The sequence below is a fragment of the Oncorhynchus mykiss genome, chromosome 22 (genome assembly GCF_057628025.1).
Source record: "Oncorhynchus mykiss isolate SJ-2025 chromosome 22, ASM5762802v1, whole genome shotgun sequence".
NCBI lineage: Eukaryota > Metazoa > Chordata > Actinopteri > Salmoniformes > Salmonidae > Oncorhynchus > Oncorhynchus mykiss.
Genome location: NC_143043.1, coordinates 39,170,297 through 39,183,888, shown reverse-complemented (window position 1 = coordinate 39,183,888; position 13,592 = coordinate 39,170,297). Strand labels below are relative to the sequence as shown.

At 41.5% G+C, this 13,592-nt stretch overlaps 1 protein-coding gene across 1 annotated transcript in view; it reads left to right on the top strand.

Annotated features, from left to right (window-relative positions):
* The first annotated feature begins 3,544 nt into the window (after positions 1-3,544).
* The window catches only part of LOC118936582 (receptor tyrosine-protein kinase erbB-4), a 528,305-nt gene continuing 518,257 nt past the window's right edge, over positions 3,545-13,592 (top strand). Inside the window, exon 1 of the mRNA XM_090216042.1 lies at positions 3,545-3,968. Coding sequence (XP_090072168.1) covers positions 3,887-3,968 — 82 coding nt within the window. The 5' untranslated portion in view covers positions 3,545-3,886. The remainder of the gene's footprint in view (positions 3,969-13,592) is intronic.

The following is a 13,592-nucleotide window of genomic DNA, read 5'->3' as shown; positions in this document are numbered from 1 at the left end:
CCCTATATAGTGCACTTCTTCTGGTCAAAAATAGTGCACTATATAGGGAATAGGGTTACATTTGGGTTGCAAGCCTTTGTGAATACCCTTTGCTGCAGGGGGAGAGATTGCATTGGTTGCAGGGTAGCAATGAAACAAATAAGCACTGGGATGTGTGAGGAGGAGTATGATAAAGTTGCTTCATAAGTTGCAGAACATTGTGTGTGTGGAATCATTATGAGGCATTAGCCCTCTGGAGGCTGCTATGGTTTTATTGGCTCGCCTCATGCAGCAAAGTCTCATCCATTAAACAAATCAGGGACTTATGTATTAGATTAGCTACACCACTGGCACCAGGGGAGCTAAAGCAGGCAGGCAGGTAGACAAACACACACACACACACTCACCCACACACCCACACACACACACACACACACACAACCTTATCGTTTTATGATTCTGTTTCATAATAATCTGTGGAATAAATGATGTAATTGACAGCATTAAGAAGATACTGTCAGAGGAGCGATCTTTAAAATATATATAATGAAATTGAAGAAAAAAATAGAGTGGGCTGAATTGCATTTGAGGTATTATTAAAATGATAAACGGCAGTCACTGGAGTTGCTTAAGAGCGAGAATAAGCCGCAGCCCCTATTCAAATTGAAAACTAATTTTAATATTTCTTAATCACTTGTCAGTGATATTAAATGCTCATCACATTGAGTCGTATTTTAATAACAATGTGTCTAAATGATAAGATGTTCCGATGTGTCAAATTAAAAGACACTGAGACAGTGAACGTGTTGGTACCTGCTTGAGTCATTGTGTGTATCCCACCCTATTCTCTATGTAGTTCACTACATGTCACCTGGACCCATAGGGCTCTGGTCAAAAGTAGCACACTATAAAGGGAATAGGGTGCCATTTGGGAGGCAAGCATTGAGTCATCCCACCGAGTCATCCCACCTGCTAGCTTTATGCTAAATGCATCATGACGCTGTGACCTCTGAGGTGATAGTCTACCTCCCCCCTGTGGTGAAAGGTCAGAACTACAGTTGCAGTGCTGAAGATGTCAGGCAGTTCAATGCGTCATTATTCATTTTGCACTCAAGGAGAAAACAGTCCTTAGTGACTTTCTGCAAAGTGAGCATTGCAAACTTCCAATGTTCAAAGTCTTTGGGGAAGGACTCAAGGATCATTTGAAGAGAACATGAAAGAAGGACATAAAGTGAAACAGGACCATTTGCTTAACATGTAAAGTCATTCTGAAAACTACTTTCTCTCCCATGGCTAACTACCAGGAAGTTTAAAAAGACAAGCTGAGTGTGCGGAGCTTATATTCATGACCTCGCCTTTATTGAAAGCTCTTTGAAAGGCCTACTGTATGTCAAGCAATTAGGAATCAGTGAGCATTGTAATACTCAAAGCAATTCAAACAACGTTTAAATTATATCAATTATACATGTATATAAAAAAATATATATTTATATATATATATATATATATATATATACACATTTGAAGTTGGAGGTTTACATACACTTAGGTTGGAGTCATTAAAACTCTTTTTTCAACCACTCCACAAATTTCGTGTTAATTAACAAACTATATTTCTGGCAAATCAGTTAAGACATCTACTTTGTGCATGACACAAGTCATTTTTCCAACAATTGTTTACAGACAGATTATTTCATTTCTAATTCACTGTATCACAATTCCAGTGGGTCAGAAGTTTACATACACTAAGTTGACTGTGCCTATAAAACAGCTTGGAAAATTCCAGAAAATTATGTCATGGCTTTAGAAGCTTCTGATAGGCTAATTGACATTATTTAAATCAATTGGAGGTGTACCTGTAGATGTATTTCAAGGCCTACCTTCAATCTCAGTGCCTCTTTGCTTGACAGCATGGGAAAATCAAAAGAAATCAGCCAAGACCTCAAAAACAACATTTGTAGACCTCCACAATTCTGGTTCCTCCTTGGGAGCAATTTCCAAACGCCTGAAGGTACCATGTTCATCTGTACAAACAAAAGTACGCAAGTATAAACATCATGGGACCACGCAGCCGTCATACCGTTCAGGAAGGAGACGCGTTCCTCTAGTCTGTCCCCTAGAGATGAACGCACTTTGGTGCGAAAAGTGCAAATCAATCCCAGAACAACAGCAAAGGACCTTGTGAAGATGCTGGAGGAAACAGGTACAAAAGTATCTAAATCCACAGTAAAACGAGTCCTAAATCGACATAACCCGAAAGGCCACTCAGCAAGGAAGAAGCCACTGTTCCACAACCACCATAAAAAAGCCAGACTACGGTTTGCCACTGCACATGGGGACAAAGATCGTACTTTTTAGAGAAATGTTCTCTGGTCTGATGAAACAAAAATAGAACTGTTTGGTCATAATGACCCTTGTTATGTTTGGAGGAAAAAGGGGGAGGCTTCCAAGCCGAAGCACACCATCCCAGCCGTGAAGCCAATTGCACACTCCCTCAAAACTGTAGACATCTGTGGCATTGTGTTGTGTGACAAAACTGCACATTTTAGTGGCCTTTTAATGTCCCCAGCATGATTGTGCTGTTTAATCAGCTTTTTGATATGCCACACCTGTCAGGTGGATGGGTTATCTTGGCTAAGGAGATATGCTCGCGGACACAGCTGTAACGGATGTGTGCACAAAATGTTTGAGATTTTTTTTTTTGTTATGCATATTGACCATTTCTGGAATATTTCATTTCAGCTCATGAAACATGGGACACTACACATGTTGTGCTAATTTTTTGTTCAGTCTCGAAGCAACAGTCCCTTTCCATAGTTTCCATAGTTAAAAAATTACGTGTGTGTGTGGGTGTGTGTGGGTGTGGGTGTGCGTGCATGCGTGTGTGTGTGTGTGTGTGCATGTGTGAGTTAGTGTATGTGTGTATGTACGTGTGTACATCCTATGTGCGCCCAACATAGAACAATTTGCATTTCTGACCAGACTGCTTTGGCATATTGCAGCTCAGAGGGTGTTCACACCTCACTTGAGGTGTGACAGAGAGAGAGGAGTGTTATTGAGAGGTAGGTCGTTCTGATGTTCTGATGTGGACAGACACTCTTTACGTTCTATCCAATGACTCGAACTTCAGTTGTCATTTGTTTTGTTTTTTATTCAAAAGTCAAAGCTGAATCACAACGAATTCAGTCCTACTCTAAACAACACATTATCTAAGACAATAAATACCATTGCCTATGCTACTCATAATGTTATTAATTATCACTTAGATATCTGTCTCTAGAAATGTATTTTAAGTGGTAGGAAAAAATGCCTGTATATAGTTTATTGTGGTTACATGTTCGTCTCCCAAAACAGGTATTATACATCATTTTGACAAGCAATGTGTTTTTCTAGACTGTGAGACAGGTGCGAGGGGCACGACGGGAACCGACGCAACAAATTCAAGAATTTTGGCAACTTCAAAGAGCCAATGGGAGCCTCCCTGGAGTGCTAGGAGGCGGGCTTCAATAAATTAGCACTACTGTCGACCAATCCTGTTGACTGTGGGAGGACACAAACATGCAAAGGGGTTTGTCTCTTAGACTGCGAGACGTCGCTTCGTACCGTATCCAACTCCGAGAGAGTATTGGCATGATGAGCATTGCTTTACTATTTTGACAAGCCATATTACAGCGCTACTTTGAAACCTGGTTGGAAGCTAATCAATCTGTTTGAACTTTTATTCACGAGACATAAATAAACCAGACCGAGAGAAGAAGTAGTTGGACTAATTAGCCTACTAACCCAAATCAATAACCTAACTGTGAACTGACTCAACAAGCTACGTCTACGTTTTCATCTTTTTCAATCCGAAAGGGTTTTTGCTTCTGGACATGTGAATCAAAGGAGTTATTGAGAACCCCTGAAAATGAAGCTACTAGCATCGGTTCTTTGTTGCTTCGGCTTTCTGCTCACTTCTGCGATGTTTCGGACAAGCTCTTCACAAGCAGGTGAGTGAGTGACTGACAGTTCGGTGTATGCCTAGCTGATGCGCAGCGCAAGGTGTTTGGCTACCCTTATCACTCGTGCGCGTAGCGCACGGAACAAAGTGTTATTTTGTGTGCCGCAACAGTCCCCACACATTTGTCCGTTTTGTTTCAAATGTATCGGGGTTGTACTTTAAATTGTCTATACCCTCTATGTTGATTTTGGTTAATATCTGCTATAAAATCACCCTGGCTCCATTGAAAATGTGTGTTCGCATTGAATGTTCGTCACGCGTGTCCTTTGGCTTGGACAAACAGTGGACATCACATCACTGAGACCAAACCAAGACCAAGTCCACCCTATCCTCCTGGCTCCTGCTACTGCTTCATTATTCTCATATCGCGTCGTCCTTCGCTCTGTGAGAGTAAGGGGTGGTGGGCATTTATAGTGTGCATCGGTCCGTCTTGGTGTGTTTGTTTGTTTTCGGAGAAAAACAACGTGTTTTGTTGGCTTTGGTGTACAAGTCCCAGGTACTTTTGTCATTTTGAAAGGGCACATTTATTATTATTATTATTTCTTTATACTAATTGGTAATAACAATTGCTGGCTATTCTTATTCTACTGGTACTTCTTATTATTGTTATTATTATTATCAGTTGTTGTAGGCTTAGTTGTAATATATAAATAGTAGTAGTAGTAGTAGTAGTAGTAGTAGTAGTAGTATATAAATAGTGGTAGTATAGGTTATGGAATAAAAATATAATATATCCTATAAGCGAGTATTGTAAAAAACTTATGTTTTTACATTGCTCACATTTATTGGCGATCCCTGCTTGGAACAGAGCAGCTCTCCACAAGGTGGTAGTGTAGTATGAACCGGAGAGAAACGCTCTGGAAACCTTTATCCTCAGCTCCGAGCCATGCAAAGGGACAGAGCGCGCGCTGACTGACTGACACACACACACACACACTACAGAGAGATGGAGAGAGCGCTTTTGTGAGCACGGACCATAGACACAAACCAATACTTAATTGGTAATTTAAAAAAATGTTATTCTAAAAACTGTTGTTATAGTAAAACAGATTTGGCAGGTGTTCTCAACTCTCGCTTCTAAACATCGTATAGACCTGTGAACAGTAAGGAATTAACCATAGCACCACACACTCCTGTGCATGCGGTTTGTTCAAGCACCACACACTTCCCCGGGACGACAGGACGTAGATTGAATAGCCTTTAGATAAAAAAGAGGTTGAAAGATAAGAGGACAGGGGAGGGAATAAATAGCCTAATCCGTCCGTGCTGCATTTGTGATTAGACCTGTTTAGCCGATTACCTACACATTTTGTCTTAGTAATTATTAAAACATTATTAGTACAATAAAATATTGTTGTCAAAATGTAACATAATTTTAAGTAGTATTTCTAGATTCCAGACTTCCAGGCAATTACTTATGCTCTTTCTACTGTCTCTATATCAGACTGAAGTTGTGTGCCATATTGATGCTTCATCTGCTGCAATTTGCCGCTTGCGTGTGTGTGAGTGTATGTATTGGTCTACGTGTAGCCTTGTGTTTGCGTGTATTATGATCCCCAACATCCACTGGACAGGATGCCAAGCACGAGGTGTTGTGAGGCGAGAGAGGCATACCTCAGCACTTCAACCTTGCCACGTGTACCACTGGGTGTTTCACAGCTGCCCCTCTGATATAACGCACCGGGTGCAAATCCCTCTTTGGAGTTATGTTGCTTACTAACAGAAGCTCTATATGACATTTACGGACGGGCTCGGCCCAATGACGTATATAAACCCTGGATTGCGCATTCTATGTATTGGCCATTAAGAGGCTTTGATGCCATCATTCGACCATATTGGCACTCCACAGTAGGAGAAGTCCTCCATATAAATTAATGGAATTCTACATTATTTCAATTACGTTTCAAGGACAAAATGATACTGAACAAAAATATACACGCAATATGTAAAGTGTTGGTCCCATGTTTCATGAGCTGAAATAAAAAAAATCCCAAAATGTTCCATAGCACTAAAAGCTTATTTCTCCCAAATTCTGTGTACAAATTTGTTTACATCCCTGTTAATGAGCATTTCTCATCTGCCAAGATAATCCAGCTACTTGACAGGTGTGGAATATCAAGGAGCTGATTAAACAGCATACTCATTACACAGGTTCACCGTGTGCTTGGGACAACACAATGCCATAGATGTCTCAAGATTTGAGGGAGTGTGACAATTGCAAGAATGTCCTCCAGAGCTATTGCCAGATAATTTAATGTTCAGTTCTCTACCATAAGCCGCCATCAATGTTGTTTTAGAGAATTTGGCAGTACATCCAACAGGCCTCACAACCGCAGACCACGTTTTAGCAGGCCAGCTCAGGACCTCCACATCCGTTCAGCTGTGGGATCATCTGAGGGGATGGGGGGGGTGCTGCCCCCCCCCCTTTTGTGGTGAAAAACTCATTCTGATTGGCTGCAAATGCCTGCAACTCTGCCCAGTCATGTGAAATCCATAGATTAGGGCCTAATGGATTTATTTCAATTGACTGATAACTGTAACTCAGTATGTTTTTCCAGTGGGTACATGTATTTAAGTGTTTGTATTGTTGGAGTGTATGTATGTTTGTATGTTTTGTGAGTTGCTCACATAATATAATTTAAAAGTATGCAATAAGGTGTCTATAATAGAATAAATGTGTCATAAATGAAGACATTATTAAATGCATTTCTATAGTTTCCTAAATATTTTTTTTTCCAATGGGGAGTGCCGAAATGGGGGCAAGGTGGCATCAACACAGTGCCCCCTATTAGTCATCAAGTGTATAAATATATCATTGGTTCGGCGCCTCTTAGGGCAGTGGCGGTCATGAAATTTGGTGATTGTGAAGCAAATAACTGCCGGTCTCACGGTAACTGAACATTAATTAACATAAACATGTCCTGGCTTCTTCTCATAGACTACAAGCCACTGATGCAGACCTTTGAAACATCTACATTTGGAAAAGTTGAAAAAATCCAGCACAATAAATCCATTATTTATTTTAGACAGGTCTAAAGAATCATAATATGAAGAAAACATAATATGAAGAAAAATATGAAGAAGAGAATAGCATACTCTGATTCGTCTTGATGTTAGGCCCTGATCTGGTTATGCAAAATGGCTGTTGGCTACACTAGTTCATTTAGCAGACAAGATTTACTTCGAATTCTGTGGCATTATTTTATATTATTTTATAGTATGAAGAATACAGTTGAACGTAGCTGAATAAAATAGAAAGGATATTTTCTCTGAAGTATTTGAGGGAGTGCGCACATGCGGCTATTCTGTGTTGAGTGTTAATAACAAAGAAACAGGAACTTCTATATGCTTTATTTTAAGTTATTTAGTTGTGATACAAACATTGGGCTATATGTTTAGATTTTTAAAATATATTCTAAGGCTGCATGATGAGACTCTAAATTATTGAACTTTTCACACTTGATCAGCAATCAAATAGTGGAGAACCATTGATATAATATTTTTTCCCAGTAAATTGTTTGAATGTTTGACTTGTGGACGTTGTATGCCTCAGTAACATGACATGGGAATATAGAGCGCATTTCTGCTACCTTCAGACAACATTGTGCTCCGAAGGAAGTGCAATTGCCATGAAAGAAGGGAAATAGGAAATAATAAATGAATGATCTGGTCTTATTAATATTTATTGAATTACAAAAAATACCCCAATTTAATTTTGGCCTTCATCGAGGGAAATAGAATGTAGTCTCAGCTAGGATGTTTTTATCCTTTTTCATCATGAATCATATTTAATGTTTGCCTAGGGCTATATCCCCCTGGTATTTTCAGTTGCACTATGTTTGAAATGTTACAGTTTATCAATCTAATTAATGTACATGAAGGATAATACATGATTAAGGTAATTTCATGTTTTCAGATTTGAATGTCAGATGAGTGAATGAATGAATGACATTTTATTTACGTGTCAGTTGGCAACCCATCCCTTATGGGATTATTTAACACATAAACATTACAATAATTCCCTGTGATAATTCTTATTCCGGTGTTCTCTGTATTAAAGATGGCCTTGGTTCATGTACTGTCAATATTCTGAATTATTACCCTGGCTATCTCCACGTACAGAGCAGAGGCTACAGTAGCTGAAATGACATGGAGAAGTTGTTTGGTTGACATTTGATTGTTTCCATTATTATGCCCATCTTAAGTTCATAGTACATCTAAATGTTTCCATGGCCTGACTGACTCAGACAAGGAGGCTGGACTATGGAGAAAGGGAATGTGTTGTAGCTTGTGGCTTTCACAATTTCTAAACTACGTCACTTGTGTTCCCCTCTATCTAGCAAAAAAGAATGATGTCGTTTTCTGTCCACACGGCAATACGCCATCATCACACACATACCCTCTTATTCATTTCTCTCCCGTCTTTGTCTATGAAAGAAGATGTGACCTCTGTGTCTCTGGCACTCAGCTGGAAGAACAGCAAGCCTTGATTCCCAGGCGATCTCCTCCGTAGCCAAATGGAGGCAGACTAGCGGGCTGCTTGTGAGGCGCTCTGCACAAGCTGCTGTATATGCTAGCTGCTCTCTGAGTTAAGGGTCTCACTCAGATGCAGAACATGCACTACACACAGCAACAGTGTCCCCCTCTCTGCTGAAGAGAGCAGCAGCAAAAACAGTGACACTAGGAGACACGTGTGTGTGTGTGTGCATGTGTGCGTGCGTGTGTGTGTGTGCGTGTGTGCGTGCGCGTGTGCGTGTGCGTGTGTGTGTGCGTGCCCGTGTGTGTGTGTGTGTGTGAGGGAGTACGGTGGCTTCGAAAGGGGGGAATGATATGGCATCAATATTATGTTTTGAGTTGACGGTTGTTTTCTGTCCCCCAGTATTAGATCCAGTGAGTGTTGATCAGAGAGAGTGTAGCCTACCTGACCTCTGCATCACCCTTGAACTCATATGTCACTCATATGTCACATGTGCTATACAGCTATACAGCTATGCACCGCACAAGGACGGGCAGTAGGGCACGTGTTTTTCCAGCGTTATTGTCATCCATCAAAATGTCCCCCGCTTGAGAATTTCTTAATTGAATTCTGAGCACCGTCCTAGCCCGAGGTCCACAGGACAGTAATTCATCACATGTAGCCTAGTCCTACTGCTGCACATGAGATTGCAAATCATGTATGTGTGATTAAGGCTAAGTCGGCTACATGAGACAATTAAACCAATTTGCTTTTAATTAGGCCATGTGAGTTTCCCTCTTTCTGTCACTGTCTTTCAGTCTCTGTCTCTCTCTCTCTCTCTCTTTCTCCTACTGTATCTTCTCTCTCTCACTCTTTTTCTTCCTCTCTCTGACTCTCTCTCTTCCCCTCCTCTCTTTCGGTCTCTCTCTCTCTCACTTTCTCTCTCCTCTTCATTTTCATAATGCTTTATCTATGGTTTCAGTAGCTCCACTCTCCTCTCTGAAAGTCAATCTTCTTTTTATTCTTGTTTTTCTTGATTATTTACAGCAGTATATCTGACCTGACAAAGATCCTTGTTGGATTGAGACGTTGTCAATAAAGGTGGCAAACTGGGAGCTTATTCAGTGTGTGGGCCTCTCTGCAGGGCCGGCCATGGTCGTTCTGCCACCCTAGGCGAGACAGAAATCTGCTGCCCCCCCAATATGTTTGGCATTGGGCCAGTTTTTTCCTCTGCTAAAAGTCGGAGGAACAGAACATAATAGCAGCCCAATTAATAGGCCTATGCTACAACATCGACAGGGCTGTAGTGGAGTGGGTCGAGAGTTTCAAGTTCCTTGGTGTCCACATCACCAACAAACTATCATGGTCCAAACATACCAAGACAGTAATGAAGAGGCCACGTCAAAACCTATTCACCATCAGCAGACGGAAATGGGTGCCCAGATCCTCAAAAGATTCTACAGATGCACCATCGAGAGCATCCTGACCGGTTGCATCACTGCCTGGTATGGCAACTGTTCGGCATCTGACCATAAGGTGCTACAGAGGGTAGTGCGAACGGGCCATTACATCACTGGGGCCAAGCTTCCTGTCATCCAGAACCTCTATACCAAGCGGTCAGAGGAAGGCCTTAAATATTGTCAAAGACTCCAGCCACCCTAGTAATTGACGGTTCTCTCTGCTACCGCACTGCAAGCGTTACCAGAGCGCCAAGACTTGGTCCAAGAGGCTTCTAAACAGCTTCTACCCCAAGCCAAAAGACTCCCGAAAATCTAATCAAATGGCTACCCAAACTATTTGCACCCCCCCTCCCCCTCTTTTACATCGCTGCTACTCTCTGTTGTTATCATCTATGCATAGTCACTTTAATAACTCTACCTACATGTACATATTACCTCAACTAACCGGTGCCCCCGCACATTGACTCTAACGGTACCCCCGGTATATAGTCTCGCTATTGTTATTTTACTGCTGCTCTTTAATTTATTGTTACTTTTATTTTCTATTCTTATCCGTATTTTTAAAATCTCCATTGTTGTTTAGGGGCTCGTATGTAAGCATTTCACTGTTGTATTCGGCGCATGTGACTAATACAATTTGATTTGATTTGATGTGATTTGGCTATACCGACATCTATGGATAGGATAATTGTGTCTGTCAAACAGGTAGGATTACCACATCTTTTTTTGGAAAATGAAGAAATAAGCTCCAACCATCTATGTAATTCTATGTTTATGCCCATAAACTGTTTTTGTGGACACGTGCACATATAGTAGGTCCCTTACCAGGCAGAAGGGAATGTAACTTTAACCCCTGCATCGGAGAGCTACATTGTTGCTATCACTATGCAACCTGCTACCTGTAGTAGGAAAACGAGTTTCTTATTAATAATATCCCACATGTTTTCTCACATGGCACAACCCCATAATTGTTACAATTACAATAAAAAATAACACTACATATTTAACATATATTTTAATGTTCCTGTAGAACTGTAAAACAGAGTAAGATCATTTGAGCCTTGGCGGGCCTCGTTTCGCTGGAGCAGTGTAAAATAAGCTTTAGGTCAATGACCCAGCCTTTACGAATTTAGTTTATTTACAAAATCAAATTTGTATTTTTTATTTTTTTATTTCACCTTTATTTAACCAGTTGGCTAGTTGAGAACAAGTTCTCATTTACAATTGCGACCTGGCCAAGATAAAGCATAGCAGTGTGAATAGACAACAACACAGAGTTACACATGGAGTAAACAATTAACAAGTCAATAACACAGTAGAAAAAAATAGTCTATATACATTGTGTGCAAAAGGCATGAGGAGGTAGGCAAATAATTACAATTTAGCAGATTAACACTGGAGTGATAAATGATCAGATGGTCATGTACAGGTAGATATACTGGTGTGCAAAAGAGCAGAAAAGTAAATAAATATAAACAGTATGGGGATGAGGTAGGTAAATTGGGTGGGCTATTTACCGATGGACTATGTACAGCTGCAGCGATCGGTTAGCTGCTCAGATAGCAGATGTTTGAAGTTGGTGAGGGAGATAAAAGTCTCCAACTTCAGCGATTTTTGCAATTCATTCCAGTCACAGGCAGCAGAGAACTGGAACGAAAGGCGGCCAAATGAGGTGTTGGCTTTAGGGATGATCAGTGAGATACACCTGCTGCTCCAGCAGTGCTACGGGTGGGTGTTGCCATCGTGACCAGTGAACTGAGATAAGGCGGAGCTTTACCTAGCATGGACTTGTAGATGACCTGGAGCCAGTGGGTCTGGCGACAAATATGTAGCAAGGGCCAGCCGACTAGAGCATACAGGTCGCAGTGGTGGGTGGTATAAGGTGCTTTACTAACAAAAATGGATGGCACTGTGATAAACTGCATCCAGTTTGCTGAGTAGAGTATTGGAAGCTATTTTGTAGATGATATCGCCGAAGTCGAGGATCGGTAGGATAGTCAGTTTTACTAGGGAAAGTTTGAGTGAAGTGAGTCAAGGAGGCTTTGTTGCGGAATAGAAAGCTGACTCTAGATTTGATTTTAGATTGGAGATGTTTGATATGAGTCGAAGGAGAGTTTACAGTCTAGCCAGACACCTAGGTACTTATAGATGTCCACATATTCTAGGTCGGAACCATCCAGGGTGGTGATGCTAGTCGGGCATGCGGGTGCAGGCAGCGAACCTGTTGAAAAGCATGCATTTGGTTTTACTAGCGTTTAAGAGCAGTTGGAGGCCACGGAAGGAGTGTTGTATGGCATTGAAGTTCGTTTGGAGGTTAGATAGCACAGTGTCCAAGGAAGGGCCAGAAGTATACAGAATGGTATCGTCTGCGTAGAGGTGTATCAGGGAATCGCCCGCAGCAAGAGCAACGTCATTGATATATACAGAGAAAAGAGTCGGCCCGAGAATTGAACCCTGTGGCACCCACATAGAGACTGCCAGAGGACCGGACAACATGCCCTCCGATTTGACACACTGAACTCTGCCTGCAAAGTAGTTGGTGAACCAGGCAAGGCAGTCATTAGAAAAACCGAGGCTACTGAGTCTGCCGATAAGAATATGGCGGTTATGATATCGTTTAGTACCTTTGATTGTCCAACATCAGCATTTATTTATTTAATCTCCAGCTAGAGTGGCCTCTCCTCTCCTGTGCTGCTGCATTGCAGTCAGCGATGTTTTCTCTCGGTAGCTGTCCATGGTCCTGAAATCAAATCATCTGAGTTTGATTGGACACCAGCCTTATCTCCAGCTCCTTCCACTTCTGGAAACTATCTAGGTGGTCATGCGACTCCTCATGCGAGCTGAGGAGGTGGAACTGATTCTTCCAGTCCCTGCTTCCATCACTGACCAGTGCAGTTTGCACTCATGTAAAAAACGTTTGCAGCAAAAACAGAAGTCTGCATCGTTTTGCTTGGAATAGACAAGCTTTGGTCTCTCCACTCTCTCTCTGTTCGCCATCCTCCTATTGTAGTGGGCCACCGAAAACTTTCGTTGCCCCTCATCTCTTGGGAAATTCCCCTCCTTATCCCGATGTGGCCCAGCCTGCACTAACATATCCCCTAAAGATTTATTCATATATTTTGGCCACTCACCGGGATCTTTTATGTTTTTTTGTCTGGGAGACGGATTTAGCAGCAGCACCACCACTGTCATCAGGGACGGAGAGTCTGAGTCCAAGATAGAAGGGTCTGCAATGTTTGGAGGTGTGGCTAGGCCTGGTACGACCACTTGTTCTTGTCCAGCCGGAGAGCTGTCATCATCAGTGGAAGTGTGTGGCTCAGATTCCCCCGGTTTGCCCTCGTCGCTGCTGGAATCAGCGAACGGGGGCTCATCGTTCTCGGCGAATGATTTGCCTGTCCTCGTAGGCTTGTCATTCTCCACACAATCTGATGGATATTGCTGCACGCTGATACATTTCACCAGCGAATTTCTTTGGTTTACAAATTGTGCCTCTTTTCTTATTTTTTAAATATTTTATATTCCCTATAATTATATCCACTAGTAGTAGCTAGCTAACATTAACAGGCTAGGTTAGGCTTCTGCCTTAATCACTAATCGTCTTCATCACACACAAATGTAAAACAAAAAAATACAATTATTTATTTGGCATATTCATTTTTATTAATTTTTCACAATTGGCTAGTCCCATGTAAACACA